Source organism: Dermacentor silvarum, chromosome 5 (genome assembly GCF_013339745.2).
Source record: "Dermacentor silvarum isolate Dsil-2018 chromosome 5, BIME_Dsil_1.4, whole genome shotgun sequence".
In the NCBI taxonomy this organism is placed as follows: Eukaryota; Metazoa; Arthropoda; class Arachnida; order Ixodida; family Ixodidae; genus Dermacentor; species Dermacentor silvarum.
In genome coordinates, this window is record NC_051158.1 from 159902344 (window position 1) to 159922694 (window position 20351).

Genomic DNA, 20351 nt, shown 5'->3' on the forward strand with positions numbered 1-20351 from the left:
ATTATAAACGCATCACTGTTTTGATGATCCAAATATAATCTCACTATCAGGGAGGGAGCAGTCTACCTGACTGGAGCAGTATTTTTTTTATTTGGGGTGTTGCTACGCTGCGCTCCGCAACACCCCAACGACCGCCGCTTCGCGCCGGCGTTCAAGCGACCGCGCTGGCAAACAGTGAGAGAAAAAAAAGGGAAAAGCGTTATATTAAAAAAAAATTGTAGCCAGAGCGGGTTTCGAACCCGCGTACGCAAGATCCCGAAGCGAGCGCCGTAACCACTCAGCCATACAGCCACTCTTTTTTTCTTTATTGCATGGAAATATTAGTAGTTATATGCAAAAATTAGTTGTGTTACATATATACATACATGACAAAACAAATTCACACACGCTAGGCAGTCGAATGAAAGTTCAAAAATCGGGTAAACAAACACAAGCGTCCAGATACGAAATCCATTCAGGAACGGGGTCAAAGGTTGCAACAACACTCGGCACTTGAGCAGCCTCTTCTCGAAAGACAGACCTTGTCGAGCGGGGTGGCTCGGCATGTCTGTCGATCATTCGGCTTCTCCATAATGAATACAGTCCTAATAACATAAACAAATCATATGATGCATTACTGATTGTCTTTTTGAAAGGAAAGAACCGGATACCGTAAGGTGTTAGAGGAAATTCTTTTGTGATAGTTCTTTGTAAAATGTCCCAAAAATAAAATGCATCACGACAAAGAATAAAGCAATGTTCTATTGTCTCAGGTTGGCTGCACAGTCTACAATTTGTATTCCACGGTACATATAATCCTTTCTCATGAAGCCATGTTTTAACTGGCAGAGTGGAAGTGTGCAGCTTAAAGAAAAATGTTTTCGCTGCTGGCGTTATACACATTCGACGAACACGGCAAAGAACATCTTGACGAAATAGAGACAGATATGGCTTTCGATACATAGGTGCAGGGAAAAGGTTATTTACAAGTGCTATATTTAGCGATGTTCGATCAACGCTAAATAAATAATCTAACGTGAATCTGGCTTTTAAAAATGAGATAGTATCCACGAGTTCTTATAGGAAGCCCCATAACGGCAGTTCTTGAGCAGAGTTGGTCGTGACAAAAAGAAAAGGGAGGTGTGAAGCAAGACGTGTTCTGTTAACTGCAAGGAGGAAAGGATGACGGACATTTTTAAGGTAAAATAATCGCATGACCAATTGTCTCACAAACAAATGCACAAGACTGAGACCTCCCTTCTCAAGTGGAAGAAAAAGATTATCCCTTCTCATGGCTTCACATGATGACTGCCAAATAAAAGATGCAAATATTCGGTGGAATGCCTGAACATGGATGCGAGAGCAGTGCAAGACCTGCAGAACATAAAGAAGCTTAGAAGCCAGGAATATATTGCACGCCTTAGATCTTGCGAAAATGGAGAAGTCGCGTCCCTGCCAGGTTGTCACCTTTCGACGGATTGTGGTTATCGCGGATGTCCAATGAGGTCCACTATTACGGAAGTTATCGAGAGGCACACCAAGATATCGCAGCGAAGACTGATCCCAATGAATATTCGAGAACACAGAGGGAGTTAGAGCCCACATGCCTAGCCAAAACCCCCTACTTTTATCAAAATTTACACTAGCTCCTGCCATTTCACAGAAACGCAAGGTAGTGTTTATTGTCTCAATAATACTGGGCTTATCGATGCAAAAGAAGGCAATGTCATCCGCATAAGCTAGAACTTTAATTTGTTCATCTGCATACCTGTATCCCTTAATGCTTGAGTTATAAAGCACGCTTAAGCAAAGAGGTTCCAAGTATATTGCGAAAAGTAAAGGCGAGAGCGGACAACCCTGACGGACGGATGACTGTACCTGTATTACACCTGAGAGGGTACGGTTCACAATTAACTTTGTAGTACACCCTTTATAACAAAGTTCTATACCATTATATAATGCATCACCTAACTGCAGATGTCGCAGTAATCGGAACAAAAAACTGTGCTGAACCTTATCAAAGGCTTTGGCGAGGTCAATCTGAAGAAGAGCTACTTGATCCATGCTACCTTCTAAGCACTCAAGGACAACGTGCGATATGAAGATTTGTTTGTATAGAGCGTCCTCGAATTCCACATGTTTGATGGTCACCAACTAATTTAGCAATGACTGTCTGCAACCGATTTGTAAGTACTTTTGCAAATATTTTATAATCGACGTTACATAATGATATCGGCCTATATCCGTTTACACTCTTTAATACTTCATTATCAGTGCTCTTTCGGATTAGGGTCGTATGGCCCTGATAGAAAGTCGGAGGAAGCTCACCATGTTTATAAGCGTCTTTGAAAACCTGCTCAAGAAAGGGACACAGGAATTCCTGAAATTTTACATAAAACTCGGCACTAAGGCCATCAGGGCCAGGCGTCTTGTTTTTCTGCAGAGTTTCAACAGCAAGCTTAATTTCTTCTCGAGTTATTGGCTCGTCAACGCTGACTCGATCATCATCTTGTAATTGTGGCATAAGAGAAATAAATTGATCGGCTTTTTCTTCGTAACCCTGCTGAAGCGTAACTGCAGTGAAAAGATTTTTATAGTGATCTTCAAATATGGTGATTATCTGCGTCGTTTCTGTATATATGGAACCACCAGATTCAATTTGTAATATCTGCTTTGAAAGCGCGTATCGCTTTTCATCACCAAGAGCCCTTTTTGTGGGCTCCTCATCTGTGAAACGAGTTGTGCGTGAACGCACCACTGCTCCTCTGTACGCTTCCGTCTCATATTTCTGTACCTCTGCTCGAACTGTATTTATCTCGTCGCTATATAACCCTGGCTCCTGGCTTTCGAAAGCGTGCAGCTTATGAAGTAGATTGTAAAGGTGATGTTTTTCTGCATTTTTTCTTTGAGATAGCTCACATGAAATAGCAATCGCTTCATTTTTTACTCTCTGTTTGAACATTTCCCATTGAGCAAACAGTGGGAGCTGTCGACATTGCGTTATCTCTAGAAATAATTCTTTCACTTTGTTTACAAATTTTTCCTCTCGTATAAGTTCTGTGTTAAGTTTCCACAATTCCCAATTTGGAGTAAACTTGCGAAACTTTCTGGGACCCCATGAAACAGCCACTAAACAATGGTCTGTGAAAAATATAGGTTTCACGGCGTAGTTGTGAATGTGAGACCAGAGATCCGTCGAAACATACACACGATCAAGTCGAGCATGAGAGACGCCTTGAAAGTGCGTGAACCGCACGCAAGTAGGCGTGTAGGCTCCCACGTCTATTAGATTGTGGTCTTCCAGTAATTGCTGAAGCAAAGTTGCACTTGCATCATAACGCTTTGTTAGGTATGAATGGTCTCTATGATCACAAACACAGTTAAAGTCTCCCAAAACTACCAAATCTCTGTCAGTGTCTAGGAACGGAGCAAGAGACAGAAAGAAAGCCTTCCTGTCGCTCACTTTTAGGGGCACATATAAACACATAGACACAAATAAACCGCCAATTACGGGAACGAAAAGAGAGGTCACAACATAGAAAGCGGCCTTCCCCATCAACACGTAGCGACAATGAAGCGTGATTCAACTGCTTTCTAACTAACAAAAAGCACCCAGCGGAAGCACCACACGCTTGGCTAACACACACCTCATAATCTGGTTGAAAAATTTGCAGCGCAAGGTTAGCATCGGTAGCAGAAGAAATCTTGGTCTCTTGCACTGCACCAACATCAATTTCATGCTGCCTAAGCACATGGAGTAACTGCTGCTGACGCCTTATACTCCGCAGCCCACGCACGTTGAGTGCCGCTACACATAAGGGGAGGGTGAAGGCGGTAGCCATTTTGCTCACCTAAAGCTTTTGTTCTTCATCACCCTTGGCCACAGGTAAATCTGTGGTCTTGCTCCCTTTGCACTTCTTTACAGCACTCTCCTTACTTTGCTGACAAAACCGCTGCGGCACACCATCACCAGGGGAGGGAACCCGTTGAGCACTAGAAGGCACACTCTCGGGTGCCTGTACTGCACTCCCCGTTGTTTCATCGTTGCACGGTGCCGGACGCTTCCTCGCTTGACTGCTGTCCATCGCCTCTTCTTCCTTGTCGCCATCGGGGGGCTTTTCTTTAAGGTTTTCTAGGTCATGTGTGCAAACCGAGTTATTGCCAGTAGCTTCGCTTGGGATGCTGTGGCTGCTCGGCATTGGCTCTGGAGACTCCTGTTCTTCGTCCCTGATGCCGCCTGTGGCTTCTCCGGTAGCATCGACTATCTCTGTAGCATCCATGAGATGGTCCAGTTGGGGCTCTTCTGCGCTGTGTTGCCCAGAACGAAGCTTATTGGCATAGGTCGATACACAGGCGTCCACCGAGTGACCAAATCGGTGGCACTGCAAGCACCTCGGCGTTCTGCATTGTCGACGGACATGTCCCACACGCTTGCAACGAAGGCACAGCGGAGGCCTGCCGGGGATAAGTACCAGGCACTGGTGTCCATAAATGGACATAATGTGTGGTATTGAGCTTACGGTGACAGCATCCTTGAGCACCAAGGAAACCTCCCGGTTTGTCGTCACCCACTGTTCCATACCAGTGCATCTCCACACCTCTCTCTCGACAGACTTCACCTGACCGTACGCCTGGAACGCCTCTTCAACCCGTCGAGCTTTAAGGTGAGGCGGAAGCCAGAGTAATTTGAGCTTGATATTTTTAGTCTCCGGATCTATCACCATGCACTTCAGTCCTTTGACACGGAGCTCACCACAGGCGACGAGTTTATGTTTCGCCGCACTACTAGCGCAGGTAACCATCCATACATGGCTTATCTGATACTGTCCTACACCTATAATATCTGCAGTATCCACTACTTCAAGCAGAGCGTCTCGGAAGTCAGGAGCACGGTATGGTCTGCCACTCAAGTCCGCATGAAAAAAAATGGAATTCAGCACATCGTTACCGGTTGGTAGACGCGGGAGAACAACTTTGTAGCTTGCATCTTCATTCAGAAACGGAGTCGACGATCCTCGGCCTGAGGCCGATACGCTGTTTCCAGCAGAGAGCATGCCGAGCACAGCCGTTGATGATGATGATGATGATGATCCTTCACCATGGCTCGCACCCACTGAGGGGGATAGGCCAAGAATCGGGCGGCAGTAGGTAGCTAAAAAAAATTCTTTTTGACAATGAGATACGCAAAGTAAAGAAGGCACAAACAAAAACAAAGAAAATTTTGTATACCTAGAGTATTGTGCCAACGAGCAGTCAGACTAACCGAGAGGTGAAAAATATAGTTATTATCAAGGTCAGAAAAAATACAATGTTACTAACGAATTTGGAGAAACAAATTTCAGTGAAATGAATACTGATCTGATAGGTAGAATAAGGTTACTATAATTAACAGGGTAATCGTCTTGTTTCTGTTAAAAATTGAAAGACTGCGCAACAAACGTCTCTGTGACAATAGCCGAGGGAGGAGGCCCCAAATGATAATAATACTGGTGTACTTAATCTTAATCCAATTTTGCAGAGTGGAGCTTCGAGTAATTTCGTTCTCTGGTTTGAATAACGTCGGCATGATAAAAAGTAGTGGTCTATTGTTTCAATTTCCTTACAATTTTGGCACAGAGGGGACATCGTCAGACCAGCTCTGTGTAAATAGAAATTCAATTCCGGGATGCGACAGCGTAATTTGGAGAATGTAACTTCTAACTGCCGAGAAGGACACCACTGATTATTCCAGCCAAAACCGAGATGCTGAAAGTCTGTAGATGGGATCAGCGATAATTTGATTAAGTCATTTCGTAGGCTAAACGTTCTGAATCTCGATGCAGTGACGTAAGCTGTATCCGGTAAAATATGAAGCACAGGTCCATTTAAAGATGTTCTGGCTAATAAATCTGCCATTTCGTTTATGTATAAACCGCAGTGTCCAGGAACCCAGAGTAAATTAATTTTTTGTAACGTTGTAGGGATTAAATTTTGAAACACATTTAAGATAGTTGAATTCGTTGCCGAGGAAAGCGACACACATACCGACCGAGAGTCTGTTACTACGACAGCTGATAATTGATTCGGGGGTAGTTTGCGCAGTGCTAAAACAATCGCCAATAATTCTGCTATGAAAATAGTCGTGTAATCCGGAAGGCGAATAGAAAAGGACCAACTAAGAGAAGGAGAAAAGATGCCTACGCCAGCCTTTTCGTTTAACATTGAAGCGTCCGTGGCTATTATATTGTTTGTTTCCTGGTGAGAGAGGTAATCTTGTAATTGGTCATTTAAATATTGGAATGGCATTAGTTTAGCATTCGAGGGGAAGATATCGTCAAATTCAATTTGGAGGATTTTCTTGGATTGACTTATTGGGTGAATACATTGAATTTGTACATTCAGTGGTGTTAGCTGTGCCTGTACGAAGACGATCTGAGGGGTGTGCAGTCGCGACCAATGATTATTAAAAAACGTACTTGGTTCATTAATGAAAACATACATTGATCTTCTTTGGGGAGAATCGTAAAACTTTAGGTACGTTTGGACAGTAAGGATTTGGAATCTACTAATTAAACATGGTAGTCGCGCTTCCACACACAGAACGTTGTTTGCAACAAACTTAGGGAGTCCAAGGCACAAACGCAGAGCTTCCTTTTCTAATAGTACCAAAGGTTTAATTTTATAAGCTGGACACCCAGAAAATAAGACACATCCAAATTCCATGATTGGTCGGACATACATTTTATATATCATAATTAATGTGTTTCTTCGCAGCCCGTATCGTCGGTTACTGATTTTACGCAACCATCCTACAGCCCGAGTTGCCTTAAACGCGACGTTATCAATGTGGCTTTTCCAGTTTAGTGTTCCATCATATGTAATTCCCAGATATTTAAGAGAATCCACCTGAGGAATGAACTCTTGACGATACATCAGTGAAATGTGAACGGGAACATCTAAAGGAAAGAGAAGGAGTGCACTTTTACTAACGTTCAGAGACATATGTATGGTTTCAATCCAAGTTTCAAGCATAGATAAGTAATTTTGTAACATTTGATAAAGTGAATGTAGATCAGCATTCGATGCAAAAAAAGCGATGTCATCAGCATAAACGTACACATGAATGTCCTGGAGCAGCGGGATGGAGCTTGAAAATATATTAAATAAAACAGGAGATAATACTGATCCTTGTGGTACTCCCCTCTGTTGCTTACACCTAGACGATGAACATCCGTTTTGAAAACAGTAGAACTCTCTTTCCCTTAAAAATTCTGACAACCACGCCGTGATGTATTTCGGAAACCTGTAATTCTCTAATTGCTTTATCAGTATGCTATGTTCCACGGAATCATAAGCTTTTGCTAGATCTAGGGTCACTAATGCTGAATATTCTCTTCGGCGACGAGCAAGTTTTATGCGACTCTCTAAATCTACGTGCGCACACCAAATCGAGCACCCTGATCTAAAACCAATTTGACAGGGGCTAAGTATTAAGTTTTCAGAAATGTAGGTCGTAATTCGACAATTTAAAATTCGTTCAATTAGTTTAACTAAGTTTGATGTTAGGGAAATTGGTCTAATATTATCTAAATCATATCGACCTCCCTGTTTTTTAAGTATCGGAATTACCTTAGCAAGTTTCCATTCTGAAGGTACCCACGCATTTTTTAAAGAGTAATTTACCATATTCAAAATTTCTTCTGGGGACAATTCATACAGAATTTTTATCACGGCTGTGGTAACTCCATCTGGTCCTGGCGCTGAAGAAGGCAGATAGCGAACAACATCCGCCAGTTCTTGTGTTGTGACTTCCCGAAATTCCTCTAGTGGTAACGGTTTCACTATGTACGGTGGAATGATTGAAGTGAACCTATCTTTCAGTCCTTTTCCAATATTTTCTAATAATTCGGATAATTCACGTGGCGAAAGCACGGAAGAGTCAATATTTGCTGGAACTGGAATCATTTTTCGAGAGCGTAAAAACCTAAAAAGGGCTTTTTTGTTTTTTGATTTGGACAGATGATTGGATTTATTCATATCATACTCCTCTTTGGCTTTATCTATCGTACGCTTGAATGTTGCAGCAACAAATTGGTAATCACTCCAATTATTTGGACATTGATTACAAAGAAGTTGCTTCCAGGCAGCTTTTCGTTTTCGGTGGGCCCTCGCGCAATCTGAATTCCACCACGGACTTAATGGTTTACCTGTGTTGCAGGTTAAATTAACTGTTGCATTCTTCGCGGAATGCTTTAAAACTGCACAGAGGCTCAGAGCCCTAATATCCTCTTGCATATCCGTACGTGAAAGCATCGTAGACTTCAAGTCTTTTTGAAGTTTGTTATAGTTTATAAATGAGTTATGTTTCCTTCTAAGAGAAATCACAGGGAAATCAATTTGAAAAATAATTGGGAGGTGGTCGCTGTTCGTAGCACAGTCTATAGTATTCCACGATGATATAGCTAAAGATGAGCTGGAGAAAGTGAGATCTATAGCCGATTGAGACTGTCCGCGAAGAAAGGTAATAACTTTTGAATTTAGACAAGATAGATTATTATCAAGAGTCCATTCCCACAGGCGTTTTCCTTCTGAATCAGTTTTAAAACCCCAAGATACATGGTGTGAATTAAAGTCACCAGCGAATACTATGTCTTTTCTGCAGGAAGCTAATACGGTGTCTAGAGAAAATGTATCCTGCACTCCTGCTGGGAAATATCAATTAACTAAGGTAAAAGGGGAGCAGTCTGGGAGTGAAATGTCTAATGCTAAAATTTCACATTCGGTAGACATTCTTTGAAACGATATCGTTGCTTTGTGACTAAATTTATTTGAAACCAAGAAAGCAACGCCACCACCTCTGGCAGGCCGATCCAAACGAAACATTCGATAATATTTTAGAGAATATTTTTGACCATTTGAAAGCCAGGTTTCTTGTAAGATAATGATGTCTGGAGAAAATTGAGAAGAAATATACGATAGATCTGTAGTAGCAGAAACAATTGAACGACAATTCCACTGCAAGATTTTTAGAGACCCTATGGTGAAGATAGAACGGTAGCGGAAACCGCCTGATCCAAAATAGTCTCTTTCAAAAAGTCCTTCTTGGAAAGGTTCACTTTTTCATATTTTTGAGTTTTTGACTTTAAAGAAATTTTGTGGGGAGGAGATCGTGTGCGTTTTAGACTTTTGTGTTCCATGTCTACATCCTGGTAGTCTTCATACTCTTCCGTTAGGGGTTCCGGTTCCGTCCGTTCTACTTGAGTAGAAGGTCCTGCGCAAGGGGAGTCAGCTGACGAGTTTGATGACAATGTTTGTTTTTGAGTTATGTTTAGTACATTTGCAACCTGGTATGCAGGAGATTGGGTAGAGGCTGCACCAATGACCTGCGCCATCTGGCTAGTCATCATTTGTGTCAAGGACTCAAAAAGAGTTGTTGCAAGTCGTTCCATTGCCTTTTCCATAGCTTTCTCTACTGCCTCTGCTATGGCCTTGGATAGAGAAACATCCATACTAGCGGTGTGACGAGCTGTTACGCCTGCGTAGCCCTGGGATCTTCCCTGAACTTCTGTAACTGCTTCCCTACGTGAGCAACGCCTGCGTTCCACCACTTCTAGTATTCTTAATTCTCGTTCCTTCGCAGAACAGTTTGAATAGTCTGCAGGGTGTGCTTCATTGCATAGGCAGCAGTTTTCTTCCTGCGACTTACATTCTGTGCTGTCGTGATTCTCTCCACATAGGCGGCATCGAGTAACCGATCTGCATCCTTTTATAGTGTGTCCGTAGCGCCAACATTTCAAGCACTGTAGTGGTCTTGGGGAAAGTGGCTCTACTCTGTATATCAGGGGCCATGCCTTGATTTCAGTTGGACGAACTGTTCCCGCGAACGTAACAATCACCGACTCCGTAGGTGACTTCCTGTTCTCAATAATTCGGCTACACCGGTATACGGATACAGCTCCAGCAACTGAAAATAAGTCTAGCACTTCTGAGGGGTCCAGGCTCGCGTCGACCCCACGAACTAAGCCTTTCGAGCATGCAAGGTGTGGTGGAATAAACGGGCTCACCGGATTCGATGCGAATTCAGAACAGTTTATAAGGTCTCGAACGCACTCCTGATCCGATGAGCAGCAAAGAATACCACCGCGACCAAACTGGCGGACCTCGGTGATCTTTTGGAACTGGGAGGAGGCCTTTCGAAGCTCCACCTGAATCGCTTTCGGATTCTTCATCTGTATCGATCCCCCATTTGTAGGCACAAGAGCCACAGGGACACTTTTGTTGCCACTGCGTAAAAAAGAGTCTATTGGCCACTCTCGGGAAGGGATTGAGGCTAGCCAAGGGGAATGCCCTTGACCGGGGGAAGAAAGAGACATCAGGTTAGTCTGACTTTACACTCGCGACACAATAATCCTAAAGGTGAAGAAAAAAGATCAATAAATGAATCAAAAGAACAATCGAGACGTTAAAAGAGCAATAGATAACCGCCGCCCGATACTTGACCACACCCGAGACAGGACAGCAGACGAAGACAGCAGGCGAGCGGCGAGCAGCGTGGACGTCCGGCCTCAGAACAGCCGTTCCACTCGGCTTCTTCTTCTTCCTCGCTTCCAAGGTTTGCATTCGTGCAAACCATATCATTGCGTTCGAGCGCCCTCGGTGAATGGAACCACCTAGAAACGCGGTACGTGCGAGCGGCGCAGCGTGGCGCCAGCGGTCAAACGCTGTACCGACTAGCAAATGTAGTGTTGCGTCCCGGCCGACGTATCCGGCGTTCGTCAGCCATGGCACGCGCCGCGCTAAAGAGTGGTGCGCTTTCGCTGGCACGGCGTCCCCGTGCCGAGCGTGCTCGCGCGTCCACGCTACGTCTGACTTTAAAGTGGTCATATAATACTGCGCGTGGACCCCGAGTATCCTCCCGATACTCGCGGTCGGCTAAGCTTGGCTAAGAACCAGCCAAGCAAAGCGAAGTTATTCAAAGGAAAGCAAAGATAAAGCTAAGACCAAACCAAGCCAAACCAAGTTAAGCAAGTTAAAGCTAAGAACTAGCCAAGCCAAACCAACTTAAGCAAAGGAAAGCAAAGTTAAAGCTAAGGGAGGGCCACCAGCTTCACTGTTTGCCCAGTCTTCGCTCCACTTAGTGTGACGCTGCACCTAATTTTTTTTCGTAATTCGTCCTTCCACAATTTTGTAGCTTTTATTGTAACATGACAACACTTCAGCTGATGGCGACGGTCAGAATTGATTGTAAACGGCCATATTACCGTTCGAATGCGTCTGAATCAAGCAAACCCACGAGTTTTGGGGGAAACCTTGTCATCTCAAACGTCGTAAAATGGAAAGTCAGTCCTGCGGAAAGCCGTAAAGAGGTAGAAGTTTCATCAAAGGCAAAAAATTAGAGCCCCTTAACTACCGTGAAGATTAAGCCAGGGAAGCTGTGACTATGGGAGGGTCTGCTGTAGTGTGAATATTATCCCCACGATCAGGATGGACGTATCGTCGTTGGGCATCACCCAACCGAACATGCCTATCATGAACGTTCTGGTTGAGAAACTGGAATTGAAACGTGGCCGTCGCACCCGGGAAGTTGGCGCTAGGGTTGCCGAGGCATGCACCACCGTTCTCGTGTTCCTGAAGGGCAAGACGACGCTGATGTTTGGCTTCAACATCGCGCTCACTCAACTCGGGGTCCGCGGCTCTTCGCTGACGTTTCGCCTGGGCTTCGGAAACCCTTACGCTAGAATCGACACACCGACGACGAGCGCTTTCGCGAGCGCGTTCGCTGGGGCACTGCTCAAATGCATTAGGTAGGGAGCCTACATGCAACGGCGTTGCATGTAGGCTCCCTATAGCGTTAGGACACGTCGTCGGTTGCTCGTGAATGGCTCATATCTCCTTAAGCAATGGTTCATGCCGCCGTAAACGCGGCCTCCCCATTACGACGACAGAAGAGAAGTGAAATTCTACGCTGGAATGATTAGCGGCAACGCAGCCAGTGGAAGAAGCAGACGACGACGACGAACGCGCGAGCAGTGGCTTGAAAGCTGCCTTGAAAATCCTCAGTCCTTGCTCAAAGTAATATTTAAGTATAGTCTGCATATCTATTAACCAATTTTGGAAATCTTATTTTTGATGATATCGTTGCAAATCAGATTAAAATGAACTCATATTCTTTAAACACGCGCTTGACCTCGGCACGGCTTCGAACTGCACGAGCGCAAACCGAGGGGCGCCATCGAGCCAGCTGCGGAAGAATACGACGCTGCTCGAGCCACTGCTGCTGATGATATTTTTATTGCGATAGCAATTATATGGACACTTCAACCGGATTTCTGCCGTCGTCGTCGTCGTCGCCGTCGCCGTCGCCGTCGCCGTGACGTTCCGTATAGATAAAATCTTCGCCGCGCGCCGTATGCCCCAGCGGAAGCGTGGGGGGACGCGCGCTATCACGGAGAGCGAACGCACTCAATCTCCCACGCGCAAGCAAGGAAGCGGAAAGCCAGCGCCGGAGGGAGCAGGGGGGGGGGGGGGGCACTCTTTTGCCAACAACCGCGCTCGTCCGCACAGTCTCTTATCTCTCCCACGCGCAAGCCAGGAAGCGGGAAGCCAGCGCCGGAGGGAGCATGGGGGGGAGGGGGGGGGGGGGCGGGCGCACTTCTACGCTTCCAACAACCGCGCTCGTCGTTCGTTCGACCGCACCGTCTCTTATCTCCACACGGCTCTGACCTTTATGCCGCTCAGTTTCCGTTGATAGACCGCAAGTACCTTCGCCCGCGGCGAAGGTACGTTGCGCTGCCAGCGTTTTGACAGTCGTTGTCTGCAGTCATTCAGTGTGATCTATTCATGTTTGTTTGTGCGCGCTCACACCACGCTTGTTCATTCAGTTAGTAATAGTCGGGCCACATTTTCCAACGCACGCTACACATGCAATGCTGCCCAGATCGGCAGTGCAGCACTACAGGTGTGTCCCTTCGCACGCGCTGCCCACGGGCAGCGCTTCTCATCAACACCACCATTTCACACGCGCCTTCTCGTGGTCATCGAGTCTCTCTTCATGTCGGTCTACTTACGCCGCTGCACACCTGCTTACTTAATCAGCTCATGTTTACTACAATTCATATTGCTACCAAGGCCGCTCACCTTACTTCGTATGACATTGCTGTGTTGCTATCGCATTCATTGCTTCGCCCTTAGGGCGAAACTGTGACATTTTTTTTCTACACGCGGACGTGATCCTGGGGGAACTAGCCTTCATCAGCTTCGCTTTAAAAATAGGAATTACCAGGAGTGTAGCCCAACATCACACACAGAAAAAACCCATGAGGCTTTCTCTGAAAGAAAGCTTCAAAAGTTGAAAGAAAATATGCCATATTCCAAGGACTCAACACGGGGCCAACGCCTTTCCATGTCGGTCGCTCTACCATCTCAGCTAAAGAGGAGTCTGGCATACTGCAAGGGGCGGCAGCATTGATGGGCAACCCGAAGTTTCAAGATACTGAATACGGCAGATTTCTTCTGGGAAGCGCATAAATGTGAATGAAGTGTCATTACAGGAAGCGAAAATGCAAGGAAAACATTTTGGTTACCTATTTAGCTTCGTGTTACAGGAAAGGCTGATGTCAATTTTTGCATTTCTCAATATATTGCAGCGCCCGTTGATGGTCCTTAAGATCGGTGGCTAGTGTAAAAGCATCGGTATCTGCTACTTGAGTTTAATCGCGTTGCGTGTTTCCAGTACAAATGTAAGCAAGTAAATGTTTCTTGAAAACTAGCGAAGAAAGCTTTTTAGAATCAGTCTTTGCTAAGTTTCATGCATACATGCGACGAAACATAATCCTAAGCGCAAATATTGGATCAGGAGTGTTTCAGTCCATATTACTAGAAACTTACCGGAGTGGTAGTTATCAGTGACCGACACCAATTTTAGTAGAAAAAAAAAAGTCGCAGAACAGTAATCCTGATGAGTTATGAATGCGAAAGCCATAATGACCACTTGAACACCGCTGAACGGTCCCTCGAGTTATGAACCCCTCGAGGGCAAGCGAGTGCGTTTAGACGCTTGGCGCGTTTTGATTTGGCCGCACCGAGGCGCAGTTAGAACGCAGGCGAGAGCTTGCCGGAGTGACGGGTAACGAGAGGGCGGACCGCCTCGCTCGAGAATATAGCATCCGAGCGATGGAACGCACTTTCGTAGAATCTCCGATCAAAATAAAAGATATTTTTGAGGCACAGAGACGAGGAAGGAAACGGTATAGCTGTCCAGACCCATCCTTGGACTCAGCGCAAATGCGGGACTGGCGCCGACTTCAAACCCGTACATACCCACACCTACTCCTACTACACCACATACACCCCACTCGGTACCCCAAAACGTGCCCTTGGTGCGTACCCCTTTTGGGGCAAAACTCGAACAGTAGACAGTGGGAGGTGTGGCTAGCCAGCACGGTGCGGGAGGACCTATTGGCCCTTCTCGACCAAGCCCGGCGTGCCGCTATTGCCAGTGTGGCCCTGCACCACGGACTAAGATAAACAGGAGCGCCGACTCCGCCGCCGCGCAACGCATTCACTCGGGAGTGAGTGAGTGAGTGAAAACTTTATTATTCCACCGAGCTGGGGTGCCCGCCTCTTAACCTACACGTAGGTAGGGGGGGAGGACGAAGCAGTCCCCGCGCGTTGAGGACGGTGAGTCTTCACGGCCTCAACGGCCAGGCGGATTGCTCGACTATGGTCGTCTTCAGCCTCGCTCTGGAGCAAGGCCTCCCAGGCTTCTCTACTGTCAATGTTTTCTTTGGCCCCTGGGGAACCAGCACACTCCCATATTACATGGTCTAACGTACCTTTCTCCTTACAAATTTTGCAGAAGGCGTCGTTATAGTGTCTCGTCTGAGTTAAGTAGATCCAATATGGTGATGTATAATTGTTTCCCTGGAGGCGCCGCCAAATGCGAGCGTCCTCCAGAGAGAGAGACCGATGCGGAGGCGGAAATATTTTTCTTTCGGCTTTGTAATGATCGACAATTTCCCTGTACGTGATGATGCTATCTTTGATCCCTGGAACTGGCTGCTCTAGAGTTGCCCGGTGGTAGAGTGCTCGGGCGAGCTCGTGAGCGGCTTCGTTACCTGCGACTTCTTCATGGGCCGGAACCCAAACAAAAGTTATGTCCCTACTAGGAGGGTTCTTGAGTAGAATTTTGAGGGCCTCTTCCGAGATTCGCCCTTTGCTAAAATTTCGGATAGCCAATTTGCTATCGCATAATATGACTCCCGCTTTTGTACCCGCACAAGCAAGCGCTACTGCAACCTCCTCGGCTGTACAGGCGTCCCTCGTACACGTGGAGCACGCTATCTTAACGCACCCGTCGCCATGTACCACCGTCGATACCGCAGCCCCGTCTCTGCCGCAAGCGGCGTCCACGTACGCTACTTTATGGGCCGGCGTGTTTTTAAGTTTATTTACTAGAGCTTTAGCCCTGTGAGCTCTCCTCTCTTTGTTGTAGATAGGGTGCATATTTTTAGGTAGGGGGGCAATTCGGAAGCGTTTACGCACGTCCAACGGTATGTCCTTCTTGCCAGTCGGGGCACCCCTGTCACATTGGATTCCTACCCATTCCATGATTTTTCTCCCTGTTTTGGACTGGCCTAATCTTTCCAACTGAGATACTCGTACTGCCTCAATGAGTTCAACTAGCGTGTTGTGAACCCCCATTTTGAGAAGAAGGTCTGTCGAGGTTGAGTCTGGGAGTCCTAGGGCTCTCTTAACGCTCTTCCTAATAATCGCGTCTATTTTGTCTTTTTCTTCTTGTTTAAAAACAAGATACGGTGTGGCATACGCTATTCGACTAGTAATAAAGGCTTGCATGAGCCTGAGGAGGCTGTTCTCGTTGAGGCCCCTGCCTTTGAGTGCAACTCTCCTAAAGATCCCCGTGACTTGCGCCGCGTATCCTTCTAACTTTTTGATTGTCGTGAGGTTGTATCCATTTCTCTGGATATACATGCCCAGAATTCTGATTTCCTCCACCTTGATAAGCTCCTTTCCGTTTATGAATACATTGATTGGTATGCTGCCCCCAGCGTGTCTCCTTTGATGTTTTGGCTCAATGATTAATAGCTCCGATTTCTGTGGCGAGCACGACAAGCCTCTGCGGGCCGCATGCTCTTCCACCATATTTGCCGCTATCTGTAGTTTAAGTTCGATGGCTGCGTCGCTCCCACTGTTAACCCAGATGTTGATATCATCCACGTACATGCTAAATTTTATCGATTTAGTCTTATTGAGTTCCGCTGGGAGACTCCTCATCACTATGTTGAATAGGAAGGGTGATAGCACCGACCCTTGGGGAGTCCCCTTGCTCCCAAGTGTGATGGGAGGGGACTTTACATCCAGAAATTTTATATTCGCCTCCCTCTGTGACAGAAAGTCTTTGACGTATGTATATGCCCTATGACCCACACCTACCTCTTCGAGGCCTGCCAAGATAGCCTCGTGGCTAACGTTGTCAAATGCCTTGGTGAGGTCGAGGCCTAGGATCGCCCTGGTGTCAGTTGAGTCATATCGGTCTAGGATATCATGCTTTAGTCTGAGCATGACATCTTGTGTACTGAGCCCCGGCCTGAATCCAACCATTTCATGCGGCCAGAGATCGTTCTCCTCCATGTACCTGGTCAGTCTCGTCTGAACAACATGCTCCATCAATTTTCCTACACACGAGGTGAGGGAAATTGGTCGCATGTTGTTCAAGCTGGGTACTTTGCCTGGCTTTGGAATAAAGACTACGTCCGCCTGTTTCCATGTCTTTGGGAGTTCTCCTGTCTCCCACACCTGGTTCATGTACTTGGTTAGTGCGATGATAGACTCATCGTCTAGATTCCTGAGAGCTGTGTTCGTTATACCGTCCGGACCCGGGGCCGATCTCTTTCTGAGGTTATTAATCTCTGCTCTAACCTCTGTCGAGGTGATGGGGGCATCGAGATCTGGGTTGGGAGGTCCCTCGTAGTCCTTAAACACCTCGCTCTCTGTTTTTCCAAGATATGTCTCTTGGAGCTCGCTAATGAGCTCGTCATCTGTACCAACGAAGCCATGCCTCGCTTTCACCTGGTTTGTACTAGCCTGCATTTTTGATTTACTAGGGTCGATGAGATGTCTGAGAAGGCTCCAGGTTTTGGAGAGACTCATATTGGCTTGCATCTCATCGCACTTGCTTTCACTCGGGACACACCGTGTGACGCAAATTATACATCGCGTAGCGCCATCTGTCGAGGCGCGTGGAAAATACTCAACAACTTGCTTCCATGTGCGCATGCGCTGAGTGGCGGAGGCCGGCGGCGACGGTGGCGCAGAACCGGCAGCGCGGCACCCGTAGAGCGTGTCTGCTACAAATGTTGACCCTCGGCCGTCTCAATTTAACAGCAATCAAACACAAAAATTGTCGCAGTTTCACCCGAAAGTCGAAGCATCAATTGCGATAGCAAATTAGTAAAGAGCTATACGGAGTAAGGATAGTAGTTTTATCAGCTTTATAAACTTGGACATGCAGCAGCACCAGCAACGCGCAGAACTGTTGTCGACGCCATCGGCGTTTTGCCCGCGTTCGCACTGAACGCGCGGGGCGTTTTTATATAAATACGCATTTGGTGCCGCAGCTAAACGTCGCCTCCCCTCCCTCCCCCCCCCCCTTACAGCCTTTCGCGCGACGGAAATGGTCGCGTTTGCTCTCTATATATGGAAAGGAGGAAAGAGGCGCTTAACTATGCAGCCCTTCAAGGAGCACGGCGCAGAACGCGCGTTTGCTCTTCGACGTGCGTTCGCTCCCTGTGAAAGAGCGCGTCCCTCGCGCCCTTTCACTCGGACATACAGCGTCCGGAGCGTGGCCACGATTTCACCGCCGTTGACGTCATACGGAACCTCACGGCGACGACGACGACGACGGCAGAAATCCGCTTTGGAGTGTCCATATAATTGCTATCGCAATAACAAAATATATGCGCACAAATAATAAAAGCGCAAATAAACACGCGGTAGCGCTTTTATGCACGCATACGAAACATTTTTAGATGTCTTTAGAGGAAACAGACGATAAATGATGCTGTACAAAAACACACAACAGAAGTGCTTGTTTTTCACTTCTCTACGTCTGCGCGGAAACGAAGGTGCGAAATTTCCGTCTTCCTCGCTTTGTTTACCATGTCTGCAGTATGTTTATTCATGCCTGACGGAACAAGGTATCTTGATACGTGTGCGTGAAGAGACTGAGCAACAGGGCAGTGTTTTGTTCCCGGCTGTAAATCTGGTTATGGCAAAGGACGCAAGATGTTTTCGCTCTTCCCTTCGCCATCTGATCTTCAACAACTGCACCAGTCACGTCAAAAAATTCCTAAATAAGCGAGCGCTTAAAGCAATAGACAAAATATGTGCGCGGCACTTCGAGAACCAGCTTATTTTTGATAGTTACTTCAGCAAAGACAAAGGCGATGTCCTACTAGATCTAAAGAAATTGCCTCGACTTCGAAGCGGAGCCGTTCCTTCAATTTGTTTAGGGAAGCCTGGCGTAGCTCAATGATGCTGAATGCCAGGTTGAACCAGAATACGGCAATGCGGAAGGACGAGAGGTGCTCAATTTAAGTTTGTATATACAACTACACACAGTGCAGGTGCCTTTCCTTGTCCAGAGACATGCCGTAATGTAGAGAGAGAGAAAGAAAGGGAAAGAAAGACAAGGAGGTTAGCCAGTGTAAATACCGGCAGGCTACCCTGTAAATTCTCAGCCTTGCCTTCGAGATAATTCCCCCAGTTACGCAGACACTTCTCTTGTGAGCAGAGCTTCTCTTGTGAAATAATAAGCAGGAAACACTGGCAGGAATTCCCAATTATTATGTTTAGTGAGAATGTGGTGATTCCGCTCGCAAGAGAACCGGGCGACACCAAAAGCACCGCGAGAAACAAAGAAACAACGAAGTATTTTAGCACTTGATGCGTGCTCTGATAAAAAGAGTGATAAACGTCAGCTTTGCATTAAAGGCTTCTTTTCGCTGTCGTCTGTCATTGCTTGAGACCACCCGAACTGCCATTATATCGCCTTACCATTTGCTAAAGTTTTTCTTTCCGTCTTTGTTTATTTTCTGTTTCTGTGTCTTGTAAAGTTCCATGTAGGCCACCTGACAAACGCCGTGCATTTGGCCTCTATAAAAAAATGTCACAGTTTCGCCCTAAGGGCGAAGCAATGAATGCGATAGCAACACAGCAATGTCATACGAAGTAAGGTGAGCGGCCTTGGTAGCAATATGAATTGTAGTAAACATGAGCTGATTAAGTAAGAAGGTGTGCTGCGGCGTAAGTAGACCGACATGAAGAGAGACTCGATGACCACGAGAAGGCGCGTGTGAAACGGTGGTGTTGATGAGAAGCGCTTACCGTGGGCAGCGCGTGCGAAGGGACACACCTGTAGTGCTGCTCTGCCGATCTGGGCAGCATTGCATGTGTAGCGTGCGTTGGAAAATGTGGCCCGACTATTACTAACTGAATGAACAAGCGTAGTGTGAGCGCGCACAAACAAACATGAATAGATCACACTGAATGACTGCAGCCAACGACTGTCAAAACGCTGGCAGCGAGCGCATACGCCGCGCAGCGGGCGAAGGTACGTGCGGTCGATCGCTTCAACGGAAACTGAGCGGCGCATGCACGGCGCATAAAGGTCAGAGTCGTGTGGAGATAAGAGACGGTGCGGTCGAACGAACGACGAGCGCGGTTGTTGGCAGCGTAGAAGTGCGCCCCCCCTCCCCCCCCCCCCCCGCTCCCTCCGGCGCTGGCTTCCCGCTTCCTTGCTTGCGCGTGGGAGAGATAAGAGACTGTGTGGACGAGCGACGAGCGCGGTTGTTGGCAGAGAAGTGCCCCCCCCCCCCCCCCTCTGCTCCCTCCGGCGCTGGCTTTCCGCTTCCTTGCTTGCGCGTGGGAGATTGAGTGCGTTCGCTCTCCGTGATAGCGCGCGTCCCCGCACGCTTCCGCTGGGGCATACGGCGCGCGGCGAAGATTTTATCTATACGGAACCTCACGGCGACGGCGACGGCGACAACGACGGCGACGGCAGAAATCCGGTTGAAGTCTCCATATAATTGCTATCGCAATAATAAATTAAATAAAGTGATACATGACCTGTTTGCCCAGCTAACGTCACTCCGTGAACCGCAAGAGCTATGCGCCCTACAGGCGTCAGGGCGTGCGCGGAGGAGCTGACAAGCAGGTGCCGCGAGAGAGTCCCCGCGCCTTTACTCCTTCGGTTTGTTGGGCCCGCCTCTCCGCTGCAGAGTTTTTCCTAGGGTTCCTCGATGCGCCTCCCCCCCCCCCTCCTCCGCCGCCGTGGAGGGTGGAGACAACCGCGTCGTCTGCTATGACGTCCGCCA

The 20351-nt window shown here is 47.1% G+C and overlaps 1 protein-coding gene and 1 pseudogene across 1 annotated transcript; both read right to left on the reverse strand.

Annotated features, from left to right (window-relative positions):
- Positions 1-408: 408 nt before the first annotated feature.
- On the reverse strand, positions 409-1617 carry LOC125946096 (uncharacterized; annotated as a pseudogene).
- A 2213-nt stretch (positions 1618-3830) lies between these two features.
- LOC125945803 (uncharacterized) lies at positions 3831-5033 on the reverse strand. The gene has a single exon (XM_049668094.1). The coding sequence runs from the start codon at positions 5031-5033 to the stop codon at positions 3831-3833; it is 1203 nt and encodes a 400-aa protein (XP_049524051.1).
- Positions 5034-20351: the final 15318 nt, after the last annotated feature.

Excerpts from the sequence above, each read along its gene's own strand:
- LOC125945803 (XM_049668094.1), bottom strand. The coding sequence starts at position 5,033 with ATGCTCTCTGCTGGAAACAGCGTATCGGCCTCAGGCCGAGGATCGTCG.